This window comes from Malaclemys terrapin, chromosome 15 (assembly GCF_027887155.1).
Source record: "Malaclemys terrapin pileata isolate rMalTer1 chromosome 15, rMalTer1.hap1, whole genome shotgun sequence".
Lineage (NCBI taxonomy): Eukaryota > Metazoa > Chordata > Testudines > Emydidae > Malaclemys > Malaclemys terrapin.
The window spans coordinates 10359654-10376684 of NC_071519.1; the positions used below are offsets into that span (position 1 = coordinate 10359654).

General features: G+C 49.9%; 1 protein-coding gene and 2 non-coding genes across 8 annotated transcripts in view; 2 read left to right on the top strand and 1 right to left on the bottom strand.

Moving 5' to 3' along the window:
* LOC128823100 (zinc finger protein 677-like) overlaps positions 1 to 17031 on the top strand; it is a 28473-nt gene that overhangs the window by 8008 nt on the left and 3434 nt on the right. For 3 of the 6 annotated variants that reach the window (XM_054005198.1, XM_054005197.1, XM_054005199.1), the window contains exon 4: positions 2147 to 2581. The exons of 1 other annotated variant lie outside the window; for it this stretch is intronic. In XM_054005198.1, the coding sequence (XP_053861173.1) occupies positions 2147 to 2547 (401 nt within the window). In that variant the 3' untranslated portion in view covers positions 2548 to 2581. Of the gene's footprint in view, positions 1 to 2146; positions 2582 to 3486; positions 3615 to 3960; positions 4509 to 17031 lie in introns of those variants that run through there. 2 more of the 6 variants (XM_054005200.1, XM_054005201.1) reach the window with 2 other exon arrangements.
* On the bottom strand, positions 1265 to 1336 carry TRNAC-GCA (transfer RNA cysteine (anticodon GCA)). Its single transcript has one exon. It is a non-coding gene; the product is annotated as a tRNA-Cys (tRNA).
* On the top strand, positions 3664 to 3735 carry TRNAG-UCC (transfer RNA glycine (anticodon UCC)). Its single transcript has one exon. It is a non-coding gene; the product is annotated as a tRNA-Gly (tRNA).

The following is a 17031-nucleotide window of genomic DNA, read 5'->3' on the forward strand; positions in this document are numbered from 1 at the left end:
TCACATGCAAAGGGAACTTACCAAGTGTAACACAAACTAGCCCATTCCTCCCCCTATGCAATCTCTGACCAGAATGTTGGAATGAGGCAGAGTACTGGGAAAGTATCATAGTAGGAATAAATGAAAAACTAGGATTAATCAAAGGTGAGATGCAGATACAGCCTATTGTACAGCTGGTGAAGTGAGAGGGACACACTCCCGCTGGTGCTGGTTCTGAAATAACAGCAGAAGCTGATCAAAGAGAACGAGTTCATGTAGGAGCTAGGGGCAGCTGCCTTCTCAGTGCATCACTCACCTGGGAGGTGTTTCACAAAACACAGCGCTTCCCCTCTGGAAGAGAAACACTTCCCCCCGCTGCCACCACTTCATTATACTATCCATTGGGCTGTTTGTCCTGCAGGACTTTGATGTCTCTGGGTGGTCCATGGTGATCCACAAATAGGGTGACCAAACAGCAAGTGTGAAAAACTGGGATGGGGATGGAGGGTAATAGGAGCCTATATAAGAAAAAGACCCTAAAATCGGGATTGTCCCTATAAAATTGGGACATCTGGTCACCCTATTAGAGGAGCAGGAGTTATCCCCATGGAAATCTCTTCACTTCTTTCTCAGGGCCACCTTCTTAGCCCTGGCTTTGGGTGGTTTGAAGTTGGCTTTAGTTTTGCTCTCTACTGTCTTGATTTTAGGTGGGATCTTGGCTCAGCGGCTTAGACCTTTTGAGGGCTTTTCTCTGCTTTTTTGGTCCCTGATGAAGTCAGCACATACTGATGATTATTTCTAGCCCTGGGCATGGTGGCCTTCCTGAGGATCTTGGCAGCTTTAGCCAGCTCCTTGGTGGCTATTTTCCAGCTCAGAGCCGCTGTCTTCTTCTCATGCCTTGTCCTGGGGGCCCAGCTGCTGGCTGAGTGTGAAGGAGCCAAGGGGCTGGTGACTTCAGCCTGCACCAAGGTGGCTTTGCCCATCAGACTCCTGAACCCCAACTGGATGTGGCTCTTCTTCTTCTGCACAGCATAGCCCCTGGAGAACAGGGATCTGCAAATGTGTATTCATATTATGCCTTTGTTTAATTGATGAAAAAATAATCTAGACACTTAGGGGACTGGAAGTGATTTCAGCTGATGGACAGATTTGCAAGGTTTTTATGCATTTACAGAGAAAACCATTGAGTGTTTAAATTCATTTCAAGCATCGCCGTGCAGTGGAACTCATGAGCATACTGGAGATGGATATGAAAATATATTTCCATTAAAAAAGGGAACTACCAAGGGAGCATCTGGATTTGAACCAGAGACCTCTTGATCTGCAGTCAAATGCTCTACCACTGAGCTATACTCCCTCTGACACTGTAGTCTTGGACCTAGTCATCTTGAGGATTATGAAGGACACACCCTAGTTCAAAGAGTTCATGTTACATTTCCAGACATGGGTGGTTTTGAAAATGGGGTTTCACTGAATTTTATATATAAACATAAACACCACAGCTTGCACAATCCCCGCACCTGCTCAGTCTCACCAGAGCAGAACAACTATTGAGGGACCGCACCCCGCTACCCAGCTGTGTGCCCTTTAACCTCTTCACCATTACTCCAATTCCTTAAAGGCACAGGGCACATGTAACTTGAACCCACAATAATGACTTAATTCCCAAAGAACTCCATTCTGACCAGAAGCAGAGAGCTCCCAGGAGTATCAGCCACATCCCTGTGCCCTGTAGCAGAGACGGGCTGTGGCAGTGGGTAGGGCTCATAGTGCACAGGTCACTTTTTATATTTTGCATACTTGTGGTCCAGTGGGAGAATTCTTGTCTCCCATCCAGCAGGCCTGGGCTTAATTCATGGCCAGGGTGGACCTGAGCTTTATGCTTAGATGTAGAAATTGCAGAATTTAAGCTTGAAATACGGGCCGGTTTCCCCCCATAGCATTTCACATTTTTACATCCAAACACAATGACTCTCTGAGTGATCTGTCCTTGTTCAACCATAAGGTGTTGGGGTCCATGTAGGACTCACTGGGTATAATTCTCTGGACTGTTAGGCAGCAGGTCAGACCAGATGTTCACAGAGGTTTAACCTGCCTTTAAAATCTATGAATAAAAACAAAATATGGTGTCATATTAACCCTCAGAAGCTGCTTCTCCCCTATCCAGATCCCCAGCAAAGTGCAGTCCAAGGAAGAGGGCTGTTTATGAAGGATAGAAAAAGGATAGCCTTCTCCCGCTGGACGAATCAGACTCCAACTTTGTTACATGCTGAGTTGGCTTCCTTTCCTACTCCAGATGGTCAAGCCGTGCGTGGTAGTGTACTCCCATTAAAGACTTCCTTAGACAAAGTAGGCTTGAATCCTATTTCTGATAACAGGCCTATAAGAAGCCACTTGGATTTGAATCAAAGACCACTGGATCTGCCATCAAACCCTACCACTGAGCTATCCCCCCATAACAATGCTCTGCTGGAGTCAGTCATCTCCAGGACTCTGAAGGACAGACCTTGCTTCAGCAACCTCCTTTTCTATTCCCCAACCACAGGTGGTTTTAAAAATGGGGTTTGATTAAACGTAATAAACACCACCACTTGCACACCCACCGACATAGCTTCTCCCATTGACATAACTACCGTCTCTTGGGGAAACCGATTAACTACACCGACAACAAAGCTCTCTCCCATCAGCATAGAGCATCGGTTCTCAAACTGTGGGTCAGGACCCCAAAGTGGGTCGTGCCCAGCGTTCCCGCTAATTTTTCATGTCCATGTGCGGAATGAATTTTGTTATGTGCACCAATATGGAGGTGATGTGTGGTAGGGGTGGGGCCGAGGGGTTCAGAGTGTGGGATGGGGCTCAGGGCTGGGGTGCAGGGGGGGTGATGGCTCTGGCTTGGGGTGTGGGCTCTGGGGTGGGGCCAGGGATGAGGGGCTCAGGGCTGGGGCAGAGGGTTGGGGTGAGGGGGGGTGCGGGCTCTGGGGTTGGGCTGGGGATGTGGGGTTTGGGATGCAGGCCATCTCTCACTGCAGCAGCTTGGGGCCAGGAGAGAGGCGCCTCTCCCTGGGTATGGGAGCTCCGGCGGGGCTGGGCCAGATTGGGGGAGGGCTCCTCTCCCTCATCAGCGGCAAGTCTGGGGCAGATCCATGCTGGGGCCGGTGGGGAGGGGTGCGTCTCCCCACTGCGGCAGGTCCACACTGGGGAGAGGCATCTCTCCCAGCCGCAGCTCTGAGCCCCTGTGAAGGGCTTAATAGGCGGCTGCACAACTTACAGGGAACGTAGGTCGTGACCCTGTTATCATGGGGTCACCAGGGCTGGCGTTAGACTTGCTGGGGCCTGGGGCTGAAGCCAAAAGCCTGAGCCCCACCACCCAGGAATCATCATCAGCAAACCGTTCTGTACGTAGCAGGAACCAACACAAAATGTGCTTTAAAAGGAGCTGTCTCCTTCCTGCTGGGGTGAAATTTGTCATTAGGGTCATTGATTTTCATTTCCCTTCTCTGAGGGCAGAGATGGGGTTGGAGCTACCTGAGGCTGGGATGTCGAGCCCATGTCCCCATCTGTCCGTCACTCTGGGAACCTGTCTCTGCTCACAGGCTGCCTCCAGCCTGTCCAGCCACCTCCTGAGCTCTGTGGGGGTGAGTCATTTGGCATAAGTGGCACCTGGGAGAAACACTCCTGCCAGACGCATTAGTGGTATAGTGGTGAGCATGGCTGCCTTCCAAGCAGTTGACCCGGGTTCGATTCCCGGCCAATGCAAGGATGTCCCTTTTTCTTGGCTGGGAATTGGTTTAATTTCAGTCACATTGTAGCAGTTTATCAATGGAACAAGAGAATTAATGTCCCAAATCCCACCAGGTCATTCAACACCCGGTGGCGGAAGAAAGGGGTGGGACCATACAGTGAGCTGTTGGAGTCATCCTGGTATTACAATGTTTGGTTTATTCTTTAAAAATGTGTTCTTTACTCCCCTCTCCTGTTTAGACTCAGACCCTTTAAGATCAGAAGGGACCATCGTGATCATCTGGTTAAACCTCCTGCACCTTGCAGGCCAAAGGACCCCAACCACCCGCTCCTGTAATAGACCCCCAACCTCTGCTTGAGTTACTGACATCCTGAAATCATGGATTAAAGACGTCAAATTACAGAGAATCCACCATTTACACTGGTTTAAATCTGCAAGTGACCCATGCCCCATGCTGCAGAGGAAGGCGAAACCCCCCAGGGTCTCTGCCAATCTACCCACGGGGAAAACTCCTTCCCAACCCCAAATATGGCCATCAGTGAGACCCTGAGCATGCGGACAAGACGCACGGGGCAGACACCTGGGAAAGAATTCTCTGCAGTAACTCTGAGCCCTCCCCACCTATTGTCCCATCTCCGGCCGTTGGAGATATTTGCTGCTAGCAATCACAGATCGGCCACATGCCGTTACAGGCAGTCCCATCACACCACCCCGTCCATAAACTTATCAAGCTCAGTCTTGAAGCCTGTTCAGTTTTTTGCCCCCCCACTGCTCCCCTTGGGAGGCTGTTCCAGAATTTCACTCCTCCAGTGGTTAGAAACCTTCACCTAATTTCAAGGTTAAGCTTGTTGATGGGCAGTTTATATCCATTAGTTAATTACTAGTGGGGGCATGTGATAGTGTGGGGGAGGGAGGGAGGGAGAAAGACTGGAGAACTGAAAGTGGGAGCCGGAGAGATTCCCTGTTCCCCGATCACCCATCTCTGGGAGGAACCAGTTGGAATTGCCCTTGGGAAGCTGCCGCTAATGACTCAGGTGTAAAATCATTATTCCATTGGAATCAGATTATAGCCTCCTCACACCCGGTGTCACGGTCATCGATACGGCTCATTCCTGGGATGTTACCTGCCGCAGCAATGCAATGAATGGAACCAAATCCCTTTCCAGAGCCCAGGCACACAGAAATCCTGGGGCTTTTCATTCCTAGGCTTCTGGCGCCATCGTGTGGCCATTTGGTTTCACTCCTTTCTGTTAAAACCTTTAGCTTTCTGCACAGAAATGTTAATTCCCTGGGAGAGACTCGGGAGCGTTTCTCTGTTTTGTGTTCATAGAATCATAGAATATCAGGGTTGGAAGGGACCTCAAGAGGTCATCTAGTCCAACCCCCTGCTCAAAGCAGGACCAATCCCCAACTAAATCATCCCAGCCAGGGCTTTGTCAAGCCGGGCCTTAAAAACCTCCAAGGAAGGAGACTCCATCACCTCCCTAGGGAACCCATTCCAGTGCTTCACCACCCTCCTAGTGAAATAGTGTTTCCTAATATCCAACTTGGACCTCCCCCACTGCAACTTGAGACCATTGCTCCTTGTTCTGTCATCTGCCACCACTGAGAACAGCCGAGCTCCATCCTCTTTGGAACCCCCCTTCGGGTAGTTGAAGGCTGCTATCAAATCCCCCCTCATTCTTCTCTTCTGGAGACTAAACAATCCCAGTTCCCTCAGCCTCCCCTCATAAGTCATGTGCTCCAGACCCCTAATCATTTTTGTTGTCCTCCGCTGGACTCTTTCCAATTTTTCCACATCTTTCCTGTAGTGTGGGGCCCAAAACTGGACACAGTACTCCAGATGAGGCCTCACCAATGTCAAATAAAGGGGAATGATCATGTTCCTCGATCTGCTGGTGTTGTTAAGGATTGAAAATGTAACCCTTCTGCCCATCTAAGTTGGCAGCAACAAGGGCCGGGTTCTGTATCTAGGGGTTCCGTTTCAATAACACAATGCAAAACCGGCTCGAGCCCCCACCCAGTGACCTGGGACAATTACATACCACCCCCTGGGCACCTCTAAGAGGCAATACTTCCCCTCTCGCAAGCACGGAGTCTGAGTGTAACAGAAAATGTTTAATAACATGAGGTAAACAACATCAGCATTAAATTGGAAAAACACCACAACTAGAGTTCTTAGACCAAACCATGAGCGAAGACCCACCCCAGCAAATTGGGCCGTGTCCTCTCCCGTTGGTTCTTGAAACCAGCGACCCAAGAATCACCAAAGTCCCAAAAGTCCACCAATCCCAAAGTCTCTTGGGTCCAGCAACCCAAGAATCACAAAAGTCCGGCAACCCCCCAAAGTCTCTGTCCATGATCAGTGCAACCCCAGAGTTCAAAAGGGGGGGGGTGAGCAGGGTGTTAAGGGGCACCTTACGTGATCCGAGGCCAACCGGCTGCTTCTCCGTGGGGTTCCACCACATCCTTCACCACGAACTGCTCTGGCAGCTGCTCCGCTCTGCTCCGCTCACTGACCTGTGAGCCGCTCCGCCCCGCTCACCGACCTGTGAGCCGCGCCACGCCGCTCCGCTCGTCCCTTGGGCCGCTCCCACAAGGCTCTGCTCTGCTAGCTGCTCCTCCAGCCGCTCCGCTCACCCCCGCTAAGCTAAGTTAGCTTAGCAATAATAGCTTCAGGCTCCCCCACTAGTTAACACAGCCTCAGTGATCTCAGCTCTTAAATAGCTTTAGCTCTTTTGTGATTTCAGCTCTTTTGTGATTTCAGCTAGTAGTAGGGGAGCCCCAGTGCTGGTGCACTATTGGCCCAAAGTGAACTCAGCTCAGCAGTCTGTAACTAGACTCCTAAGGGAATCAAAGTTAGTTCTGACATTCAACAGTGGAGAGAGGAGGAGGTGCAATTGGTGTTTCGGACCCACACCACCAGGTACCAATACCTACCCCCAACCTCTCTCAATTCACTGGGTTTTGTAACCCATGCTCCTTGACAAGCAAATGCTACTTAGGTAATGGTGAATGACTCACTCAGTCCTTCTGTCATACAACAGTTCCACTGGCCTTGATTCACAGAATCAGGGTAACAAAACTTTATTCTTCCTGCCCCAATAACAGAGAAACTGGGGATCCCACACCAGCCAAAGTAACCACTTTGAGTTGCTGTTGTTTCCTGCCAGGCGAGTGAGTGTGCCTATGCAAACAAGATCAGCCCCTGGAGTTCTTTTCCACACTCGCCATAATTCACCACCAGATGTCAGGGTAGAGCTCATCCTGACTCTGCTTACAAAATGTTCCCTGGTTCCTCGGTGCCCTGTGCTGGCCTTGACTCATCTAGGGAGGATAACAACATTTCATTGTACTCATGTGATTTGTAACCCACCATCAGCCAAAACTGGTCCTTTTGGCAAAGCCACCCCATCATGCTGCGTAGCTAGGCGGAGTAGGTGGGTCTGTGCGAACACGGTCTGTTCCTGAAGTCTTTCCGCCAGCTCATCACTAGGTGTGAGGGGGAGCTCGTTCAGACCCTGCTTACGCTTAAACTCCTTATTGTCCCTACCCCTGCTGGCCTTAGATTTCTCCTCCTGTCCCTTCCCTGATAGCTCAGATGAGGTGGCCGAGTGGTTAAGGTGCTACTGCTAATTAATTGTGCTCTCCCTGTGTGGGTTCAAATCCCCTCCTCATTAGAGGCCTTCTGTTTTCCTTTACAAACAACCATCTTCTCCCTTTGGTACAATCACAGACCAAACCATGTTGCTTCCTGCAAACAAAAACAACAAGGAGTCCGGTGGCACCTTAAAGACTAACAGATTTATTTGGGCATAAGCTTTCGTGGGTAAAAACCTCACTTCTTCAGAGGCTTTTCTCTATCAAATATGGGGATCAAATCCATGTAGATCCCCCCAACACACACATACACACACCCTTTTCTCTCCAGTGATTGTCCATGTCTCTATTCTCCTCGGATTTTGCCCCGGTTTCTAATTCTCACACGCTAGATTAAAATCTCCTCGGCCTGGGGAAATTTTCCCACCTGTTTTATCTGCAGCCGATTGTCCTTGTTCAGGTGGGAAATTGTCGCCCTGAGTCATTCCCCGAAACTGGCAGGAGGTTAGAGTCTGCAGCTGAGGGGAGCCAGGAGAAGCTGCTGGCTCTGGGGTGGGACGGGGCGGCCGGTTGGTCTCTGCCAGTAACAGGGCCTGGGAGGGACACAGGAGGGGAAGGGAGAAGCAACTGTTCTCAGTGGAGTAACTGGGCCCAGCTGCTGCCCCTAGGGTGACCAGATGTCCTGATTTTATAGGGACAGTCCTGATTTTTGGGTCTTTTTCTTATATAGGCTCCTATTACCCCCCACGCTCGTCCCGATTTTTCACACTTGCTGTCTGGTCACCCTAGCTGCCCCCCCCCCACACCCTCCTGTCTCCCCAGTGCAGCGCCCCACAGCCACCAGCTGCCTGGCCCCTACCCCTCCCATCCTGCTGCCCCCTCCCCACAGCCAGGGAGCCTTCCTGCTCCAGCCCCCCTCCCTGGCCTTAAAACACCTTCACAAAGGGCTCCAGCTGCCCCTGGGACTGGTGGTGATGGAGGGGAACCGTAACTTTCTGGTTGTTTATTTGTTGTACAATCAGCCTGGACAGCGGGTAATGGAAGCTGGAGGAGGCCCTGGCAGGACTCAGAGCGACTCTGTGTGGCCCGGCTCAGGGCTTGGCCCTGGCTGGCTGAGGCTCGGGGCTCCTTGGGTGCCGGTGGGGACTCAGGGCCAGCCCACGGTAGTGGGGGTGGGGCAGGGTCCTGGACATTAGAGGGAGGCAGGGGGTGCCCGAACCGGGGGTGCCCCTGCCGCCCATAAAAATCAGATCCAATCCTGTCAAACTTTCCCACTAATTATTGACCATCCCTCAGATCTTGGTGTTTTTATCTCATATTATCAAATATTCCGTTTTTGACCCATTTTCTCCCCAGTTCTTAAGGACTGTTCTAAAGTACCCGAGCGGCCAGGTGGGTGAGGTGACAGTGTTTACTGTACCGATTTCCGCTGTTGAGCTCTTCTTCCCGTCGGGGGAAGATACTCCGAGTGGAGCAGATCGTTAAGCGTAAGAAATGAACCCATGTTGCCAGAACTGTTCAAACTGAAGTGGGCAGTTAATACCGCTGCACTCCTAGGAGAAAGGAGAATTCGTGGATTACAGATTGTTATAATGAGACACATAGCCAGCATCTTTCTTTTTTCTTGTTCTGTTTTTTGAGGCCATGATTTTTAGAGTCTGGCACAGCTATGAATGTAAGCTCCCAGGCTCGGCTTTTGAAGGTGTTTTGCAAGTTTCCTTTGAGGGCTAGGACTGAGAGGGGAGATCTTGAGTGATTATTTGGTGGAAGTGTTTGTCCACAGGCGATGGGGTGGGTTTTGTCTTCTACCGTGTTTCTGTGTGAGTTCGTTCAAGCGCAGAGGGATTGTCTAGCTTCACCCATGTAGTTTTTGCTGGGGGCATTTGGTGCACTGGATGGAGTCCAGCACATGCTGTGATAGGCATGTGTAGGACCCCATAGGTGCCAGAACTGCCACACCCCCAGGTTTTACTGTGAAAAATTTGCTGGTGCTGTCAGAACAAATTCTTGAGAATCCTGGAGCTTCACTGCAGCCATGTGGTGTGAGCAGGAATTGCGCTTTCCACGTTGCTTTTGAACACATGGTTTACAGGCCTAGTCTTCACTTACCGGCTGGTCCGGCGGCACGCCATCGATGTTCTGGGATCGATTTATCGCGTCTGGTTAAGACGCGATAAATCGATCCCGGATCGATCCCGGAAGTGCTCACAGTCGGCGCCGGTACTCCAGCTCGCCGAGAGGAGTACGCGGCGTCGACGGGGGGAAACTTCTGGCCGCGTCTGGACCGCGGTAAGTTCGGACTAAGGTACTTCGAATTCAGCTACGTTATTAACGTAGCTGAATTTGCGTACCTTAGTCCGAAGTCCGGACTAAGTGGGGACCAGGCCACAGTTTCCTAGCTGGCTTTCAGCACCCCTCATACAAAAAGTGTTCCCATGCTACTGTGTAGATCTTGTCAGGTGTGTTTTGTGGGGCATTGATCATGGCAGCAGGGGAGATATGGCTGCAGGTTTGGCATCAGTTGTTCTGGTGAGGTCTGGTGCAGCTTTGAGTTGGTGTGTCCTGGTCTGTAGGGAACCTGGTTGTGCTGATGAGGTTGGGGGGTTGTTTAAGGGCCAAAAGAGGGGATTGGGGAAAGATGTCTTTCAGGATGTGGTCCCCATCAGGTCTGGATTGTAATTGTTTGCAGATCCCCCAGGTGGATTGTAGTGTGGTGTGGTGGATGACCATCAGAAGGGTGGTCATTGTGTTTTTCTATACTGAAGCAGGTTCTCTTGAGGTACGAGGGGGCCCATTCCATGATGCCAGGGTGATGTTCTGGCGCCTCCTGCTGGTTGCTCAGGGAATTACCTCTGAGCATCAGCAGGGCGCCCCCCTCTGGTGGTGTCTCATTCTTCGTTGCTCCATCTCTGCTCTCTGTTGGGACCCATGTCGCTCCCTGACGGCGGCGGCCTCTTCAGGGCCCGGCCCTCCGGCTGTGCCTCAACTCCATTGTCTCCCCGCCCTTCCGGGGGAACCGGCAGTCCTTCGCCCGGCCTCTTGCCGCAGTGGTGAACTGCAGCCCTTAGTCCAGCCCTTCGCCAGTCCTTTGGCTGGCCACTTCCCTCAGTGCCCAGTGAGGGCCAGTCCCGCCTGCTATTCTGGCCCTGATCCAGGGACCCTATAGCTGGCAGCTGCTCACTGCCTCTCCTTCCCCTCTGTTGCAACCTGCTTTCCCTGGGCCACTTCCCCTAGCCCCAGCACCTACTCGGCCCCTGTATCAAGGCCTCAGTCTGGGAGCCAGCCAGGCTGGAGCTCCGTTTGCTCCCCTGACCCTGCCCAGCACTGCTCTGTCGCTACGGGCAGCCAGTCCTTCTCCCTCAAGCTCCAGGGAGAGACCGAGCTCCTCTTTGCCCTGCAGCCCTTCTTATAGGGCCCAGCCTGGCCCTGATTGGCTGCTTCTAAGCCTTCCTCTGATTGGCTGGATTCTGCATGGCTGCTCCAAGGGCTGCTATTAACCTTTTGCCAGGCAGTGAGGGGCACCTGCCCCATCACAGGGAGACCCCAGGAAATCCCTCCAGTCTTGCACCCCAGAAACGTACCGCCTTACACTGCTTAAGACCTCTTGAACAGTGCAAGCTCATTAATTAGTTTGCCACTTTGTCAAAGGAAAGTGGACATGTACCAGCCTTTGTAATCTGAGCAGATTCCCCCAAACACTTTAGACATACTCACTAGTCAGTATAAAACATTCAACTAAGTTTATTACGTACAGAAAGATAGATTTTCAGTGATTATAAGTGGTAGGCATGAAGGTCGGATCTAGTTACCTTAAGAAAATAAAAAGTAAACACGCATTTTACTTATTATCATTTTCATTTAGTAACAAGAAGGGTTTCTTCAGGTATGTTAGCAACAAGAAGAAAGTCAAGGAAAGTGTGGGCCCCTTACTGAATGAGGGAGGCAACCTAGTGACAGAGGATGTGGAAAAAACTAATGTATTCAATGCTTTTTTCATCTCTGTCTTCACGAACAAGGTCAGCTCCCAGACTACTGCACTGGGCACCAGAGCATGGGCAGGAGGTGACCAGTCCTCTGTGGAGAAATAAGTGGTTCCGGACTATTTAGAAAAGCTGGACGAGCACAAGTCCATGGGGCCGGATGCGCTGCATCCGAGGGTTGGCGGATGTGATTGGAGAGCCATTGGCCATTATCTTTGAAAACTCATGGCTATCGGGGGAGGACCCGGATGACTGGAAAAAGGCTAATATAATGCTCATCTTTAAAAAAGGGAAGAAGGAGAATCCAGGGAACTACAGGCCAGTCAGCCTCACCTCAGTCCCTGGAAAAATCATGGAGCAGGTCCTCAAGAAATCAATTCTGAAGCACTTAGAGGAGAGGAAAGTGATCAGGAACAGTCAGCATGGATTCACCAAGGGCAAGTCATGCCTGACTAACCTAATTGCCTTCTATGAGGAGATAACTCACTCTGTGGATGAGGGGAAAGCAGTGGATTGTGTTATTCCTTGACTTTAGCAAAGCTTTTGATATGGTCTCCCACAGTATTCTTGCCAGCAAGTTAAAGAAGTATGGACTGGAGGAATGGACTATAAGGTGGATAGAAAGTTGGCTAAATCGTCAATGGGTAGTGATCAGTGGCTCCATGTCTAGTTGGTAGCCGGTATCAAGCGGAGTACCCCAAGGGTCGGTCCTGGGGCCGGTTTTGTTCAATATCTTCATTAATGATCTGGAGGATGGCGTGGACTGCACCCTCAGCAAGTTTGCAGATGACACTAAACTGGTAGGAGTGGTAGATACGCTGGAGGTTAGGGAAAGGATACAGAGGGACCTAGACAAATTAGAGGATTGGGCCAAAAGAAATCTGATGAGGTTCAACAAGGACAAGTGCAGAGTCCTGCACTTGGGATGGAAGAATCCCATACACTGCTACAGACTAGGGACCGAATGGCTAGGAAGCAGTTCTGCAGAAAAGGACCTAGGGGTTACAGTGGACGAGAAGCTGGATATGAGTCGACAGTGTGCCCTTGTTGCCAAGAAGGCTAACGGCATTTTGGGCTGTATAAGAAGGAGCATTGCCAACAGATCGAGGGACATGATCATTCCCCTCTATTTGACATTGGCCTCATCTGGAGTACTGTGTCCAGTTTTGGGCCCCACACTACAAGAAGGATGTGGAAAAATTGGAATGAGTCCAGTGGAGGGCAACAAAAAAGATTAGGGGACTGGAGCACATGATTTATGAGGAGAGGCTGAGGGACCTGGGATTATTTAGTCTGCAGAGGAGGAGAATGAGGGGAGATTTGATAGCTGCTTTCAACTACCTAAAAGGGGGTTCCAAATTGGATAGATCTAGACTGTTCTCAGTGGTGGCAGATGACAGAACAAGGAGCAATGGTCTCAAGTTGCAGTGGGGGAGGTTTAGGTTGGATATTAGGAAACACTTTTTCACTAGGAGGGTGGTGAAGCCCTGGAATGGGTTACCTAGGGAGGTGGTGGAATCTCCTTCCTTGGAGGTTTTTAAGGTCAGGCTTGACAAAGCCCTGGCTGGGATGATTTAGTTGGGGATTGGTCCTGCTTTGAACAGGGGGTTGGACTAGATGACCTCCTGAGGTCCCTTCCAACCCTGATCTTCTATGATTCTATGATTACTGATGCCCTGTTAAAATTTGCTACCCCTGGACCAGAGTCTGGGAAAGGTGAGAGGGAGAAAATTGAGACAGATGTACTACCATCTGTCAGCCTGTGCAAAGAACACCAAATCTATTATTTTTACATAATCTCATGATTTTTAAGCCAATTTCATGATTTTTGAACATTTGGGGTTGGCGATAAGTCAGTTTCACTCCTATTTCAAGTCAGTTTCCTGTCTATTATTTATAGTATGGTGACCCCCCAAGAGCCCCAGGCAGGTGAAGGATAAACTTACGAGGTCTTGCCCCTAGTAGGATGTTTCCAAAAGTTAAATGATCTATTCCAAGCTTGGTGAACTGCAAAAAGTAAGTAGCTTAAATGATAGAAAAAAAAACTAGGTGACATTCTACAATTGTTTCAATAGTTGTATTCAAGAGTGAGAATATACATGAAAATTTTAAACCTAACCAGTGTCCAGTGAGTGACTTGATACAAGGTGTCAGAACATGTTAGCATTTGTGTTGAGCGGGTCTAATATTCATTTAATTCTCTTTCTTTATATAGGAATTAGATACAGTGCTCTTGTCAACTAATTGCTATGTTGCGATCCGTAAAAAAAAAAAAAAAAAGCTTAAGAGTTTTCATGTCCCTGGAGTCACAGTTAAACTTGTGCACGCCCCCTCCCACCCCCCAAAAAATCTAAAATGGTGCCCGTTTCTTGGGCCCAGAACCAGTAGTCCTCCATCTGCACCTGCTCCGTGAATGCCACCAACCATTTTGAATTGGTTGTCGCTATGTCCCCCAGCGAGCTGTTCTGCATGGACTCATCACGTCCCCCACTTCCCTTCCTGCAGCTCTGCAAATACTGCAGGGTCCTGCACCCTGGGCTTGCAACGCTCATGACAATAGTGCAGCGCCGTGCAGGGTCCATGTTCTGTCAGAGATGGCAGACAGCGAGGAGGGCCAGGAGAGTTTGGGAGATTTGGGAAAAAAGGTGCAAAAATTGTGTATAATTTTAAATTGGGATAAGTATAAAATTAGGGGATGGTGAACCCTGCACAATGTGAAGTTGATCCCTGTGTGACCCATGTTGGCCCCAGCATGCATTGCCAAAACCTCTAAAAGTACAGTACAGGGGAGGGTGGCGCGTTGCACCGTGCGATACCGATCCACGGTGCACTGCACTCCGGATCGATACAAGCATTTCTGGTGAGCACACTTAGCTCCGAAACAAGTAGGCCCGCGCCCATGTGACATACTAACTGTGGCAATTCTATGGAGATGTCATGTGAGTTAATGTCAGTTTCTAGTGTTGATATGGCCTTAGGTCTATGAAAGGTTTGGGAGCGGTAACAGGAAAAGTGTGAATCTAGGCCAAGATTCAGTCAGGTGTTTAGGTTCCTGCTTTTGTGGAACTGGGCCCATGGCCCCCTAAAGGCTCAGGAACCAAGAGGCGCATACAAAGAACCCAGCATCATTTCTTTCTTTTTTGATAATTTCATGACTTGAGAGTGTATAACTCATGATTTTGGAATTTGTGTGGTTGTCAAGCAATGTTGGGGCTGTAGATGTGTGTTCATTATGCTGTGAAGGCCAAAACTCTCAGTGGGTTCAAAAAGGAATTAGATCAGTTCCTCACGCTAGGTCCATCAATGGCTATTAGCCAAGCTGGTCAGGGATGCAACGCCAAGCTCTGCGTGTTCCTAGCCTGTGACTGCCAGAAGCTGGGTGTGGACAACAGAGGGTGGATCACTCGATAATTGCCTGTTCTCTTCATTCCCTGTGAATGAAGACAGGATACTGGGTTAGATGGACCAGTGATCTGACCCACTGTGGCTATTCTTATGTTCAGCAAAAATGACAGAAAGTTTTGCCCTTGAGAAGGATGTTACATGACACAGCATACTGCCCTCAGTGAATATTTGTGAATCAAGTCCTACACACAAGCAATGACAGGTGAAAAACCACTAAGAGCTGGATTGAAAGGCAAAACAACAGTTGGGAAAGGCAGTCCCCATTAATGGATCAAATGCAAATGAAGTTTTGACACCAGGCCAGGAAATCAGTCAGACTGGAAGTCACAGGATCCAACAGAATAAACTTGTGCTATAAAAAGTTAGAATTAAAAATTCCAAATTAAAATCTCAGTAAAAAACATCGCAAGTGCTATACTAGGAACACAGATGGCATTGCTAAAACCACCCGCAACTGTTCACTTATAAACGCTTTTGATGAGTATTTGCCATTAAAATAAAAATGAGATAGCACAACGACCTGCATCTGCACAGTGATAACAAAGGTCTGTTGTGGTCAAAGACACCCACGCAATGATTTTAGTTCAAAGACTCAAGCCTGAGGCCAGTTTATTGACATACATACCAGTGCACTGGGGTGCAGTCCGAAGACTGACACCCCGAGGGCCGCTCGCAGGCGGGTTTTTATTTAATTAAACCGCAAGCAAAGTACAAACAATACGTCATGAGTTAAGAAACTGGGGTTGGGGTCAGTTCCTCCCCAAACCGCGAGTTAAGAAATTAGGGTTGGGGTCAGTTTCCCTCCCGCTCCCCCCCAGGTATCTTCGTCATTTTTCCGAGAATTGGATGTTTATTTGGATAGAGGGGCGCTTGGTGGTTTTCCCCAGGGGTGGTACTTGGCACCAGTTTGGGTACATTTCTCAAGACACATGTTATTTTCCGGGGTCTTTTGGGTAAAGATTGGGGGGGGTGTTTCTAGGGGACGCCTACAGAGCGTCTATGATTGGTCATTTTGCAGATAGCTGGAATCACGGAGTGGGTCACAGATCACCCAAAAGAGAAGCTGCATGAGTCAAGAAATTGCATTTAGCTAAAGTTACCTATTGCTTCACACAAGTGGTTATTATATTTCATTAGTGCTGCTGCTGGGGCTTTTTTTTATTCTTTCCCTCCTTGCCCCCCCCCCCCCCCCTCTGGTCATGACCCTTGACCGAGTTTGGCAGGGAATTGTGCCGTCTAGTCTAGTTCAGGCCCTGGCCTGGGCCCTGGCCTGTACTGCTTTGTGTAAGGGTAGTTAGCATAACAGATCTCTGTTGGAGGGTTTATTTTGGGGCCTTCAGATTCACAGCTCTGGCTATTAAAAAGAAGGCCCCGCTGCTCTATTTCCCCACAGGTCAATGATGAAGTGGTGAGAGTAATAGAAATAACATTTTAAAAGGAGCAAAACTCGATTTAAAATGGATTCCAAGGAAGGGAGCGCATCAGGGAAACACAGCAGCAGATAAGCAGTGACCTGCTCGGAGACTTTCTGCAGACATCTAAACCGATACGGGATTCTTTTAAACACTCACAATGCGTGACACAGAGTTTTTGGTGGTCGATGTAAAACATTTCACTGAATCAAGTCTTGTGTATCCCCTCAGTAGGTTATGTCAGAGAGAAAGGAGCTGCCGGGTCTAAGCATTGGGATGCCCGGCCCTTTAAAAACCCAGCCCTAAAAAGCCGCTCTGTCCCCTGCTTTTACATACACACCAGGTGGCTCATTCCCTCGGGGTAACTGTTCCCCCTCCTTTGCCCTCTGCTACAGTCTGGCAGCACCTCCCCCCTGGGCTTAACCCTGGCCCCTACGGCTCCATCCCTGATTCAGCCCCTCTCCTGCCCCTGCCTCCAGCACCTTGACCCCTCTGGCCAGTCAGTTTCCACCCCTGCTCCGACCCTACCCTCTGATTTCCCCCTTTTAACCCCTCTAAAGAGCACGCAGCAGAATCTGATGCCACGGGCGGGCAGCAGCTTGAGCAGATGTTCCTGACCGTGCTCAGTATAAACAAAGCAGCAAACTGTGACAAGGAGCAGTGTGTGACGGGCGACACGATGCCCCTGGGGTCTTTCCAGCCCTGCCAGCCCTCTGCGCAAACTCCCATCCCCCCTCGGAGCCACTCTGTGCCCACTGCCAGGACACATCAGGCCAAACCCCCATCCCTGTCTGTGTCCTGCAAGCCCTGGGTTCTCGGCCTGGCTCCGGGAGGGGAACAGGGGCTAGTGGGTTAAGGCAGGGGGGCTGGTTCCCAAAATTTTGTAAAGCGTTGAGTTACCTTCAGGGTTAAA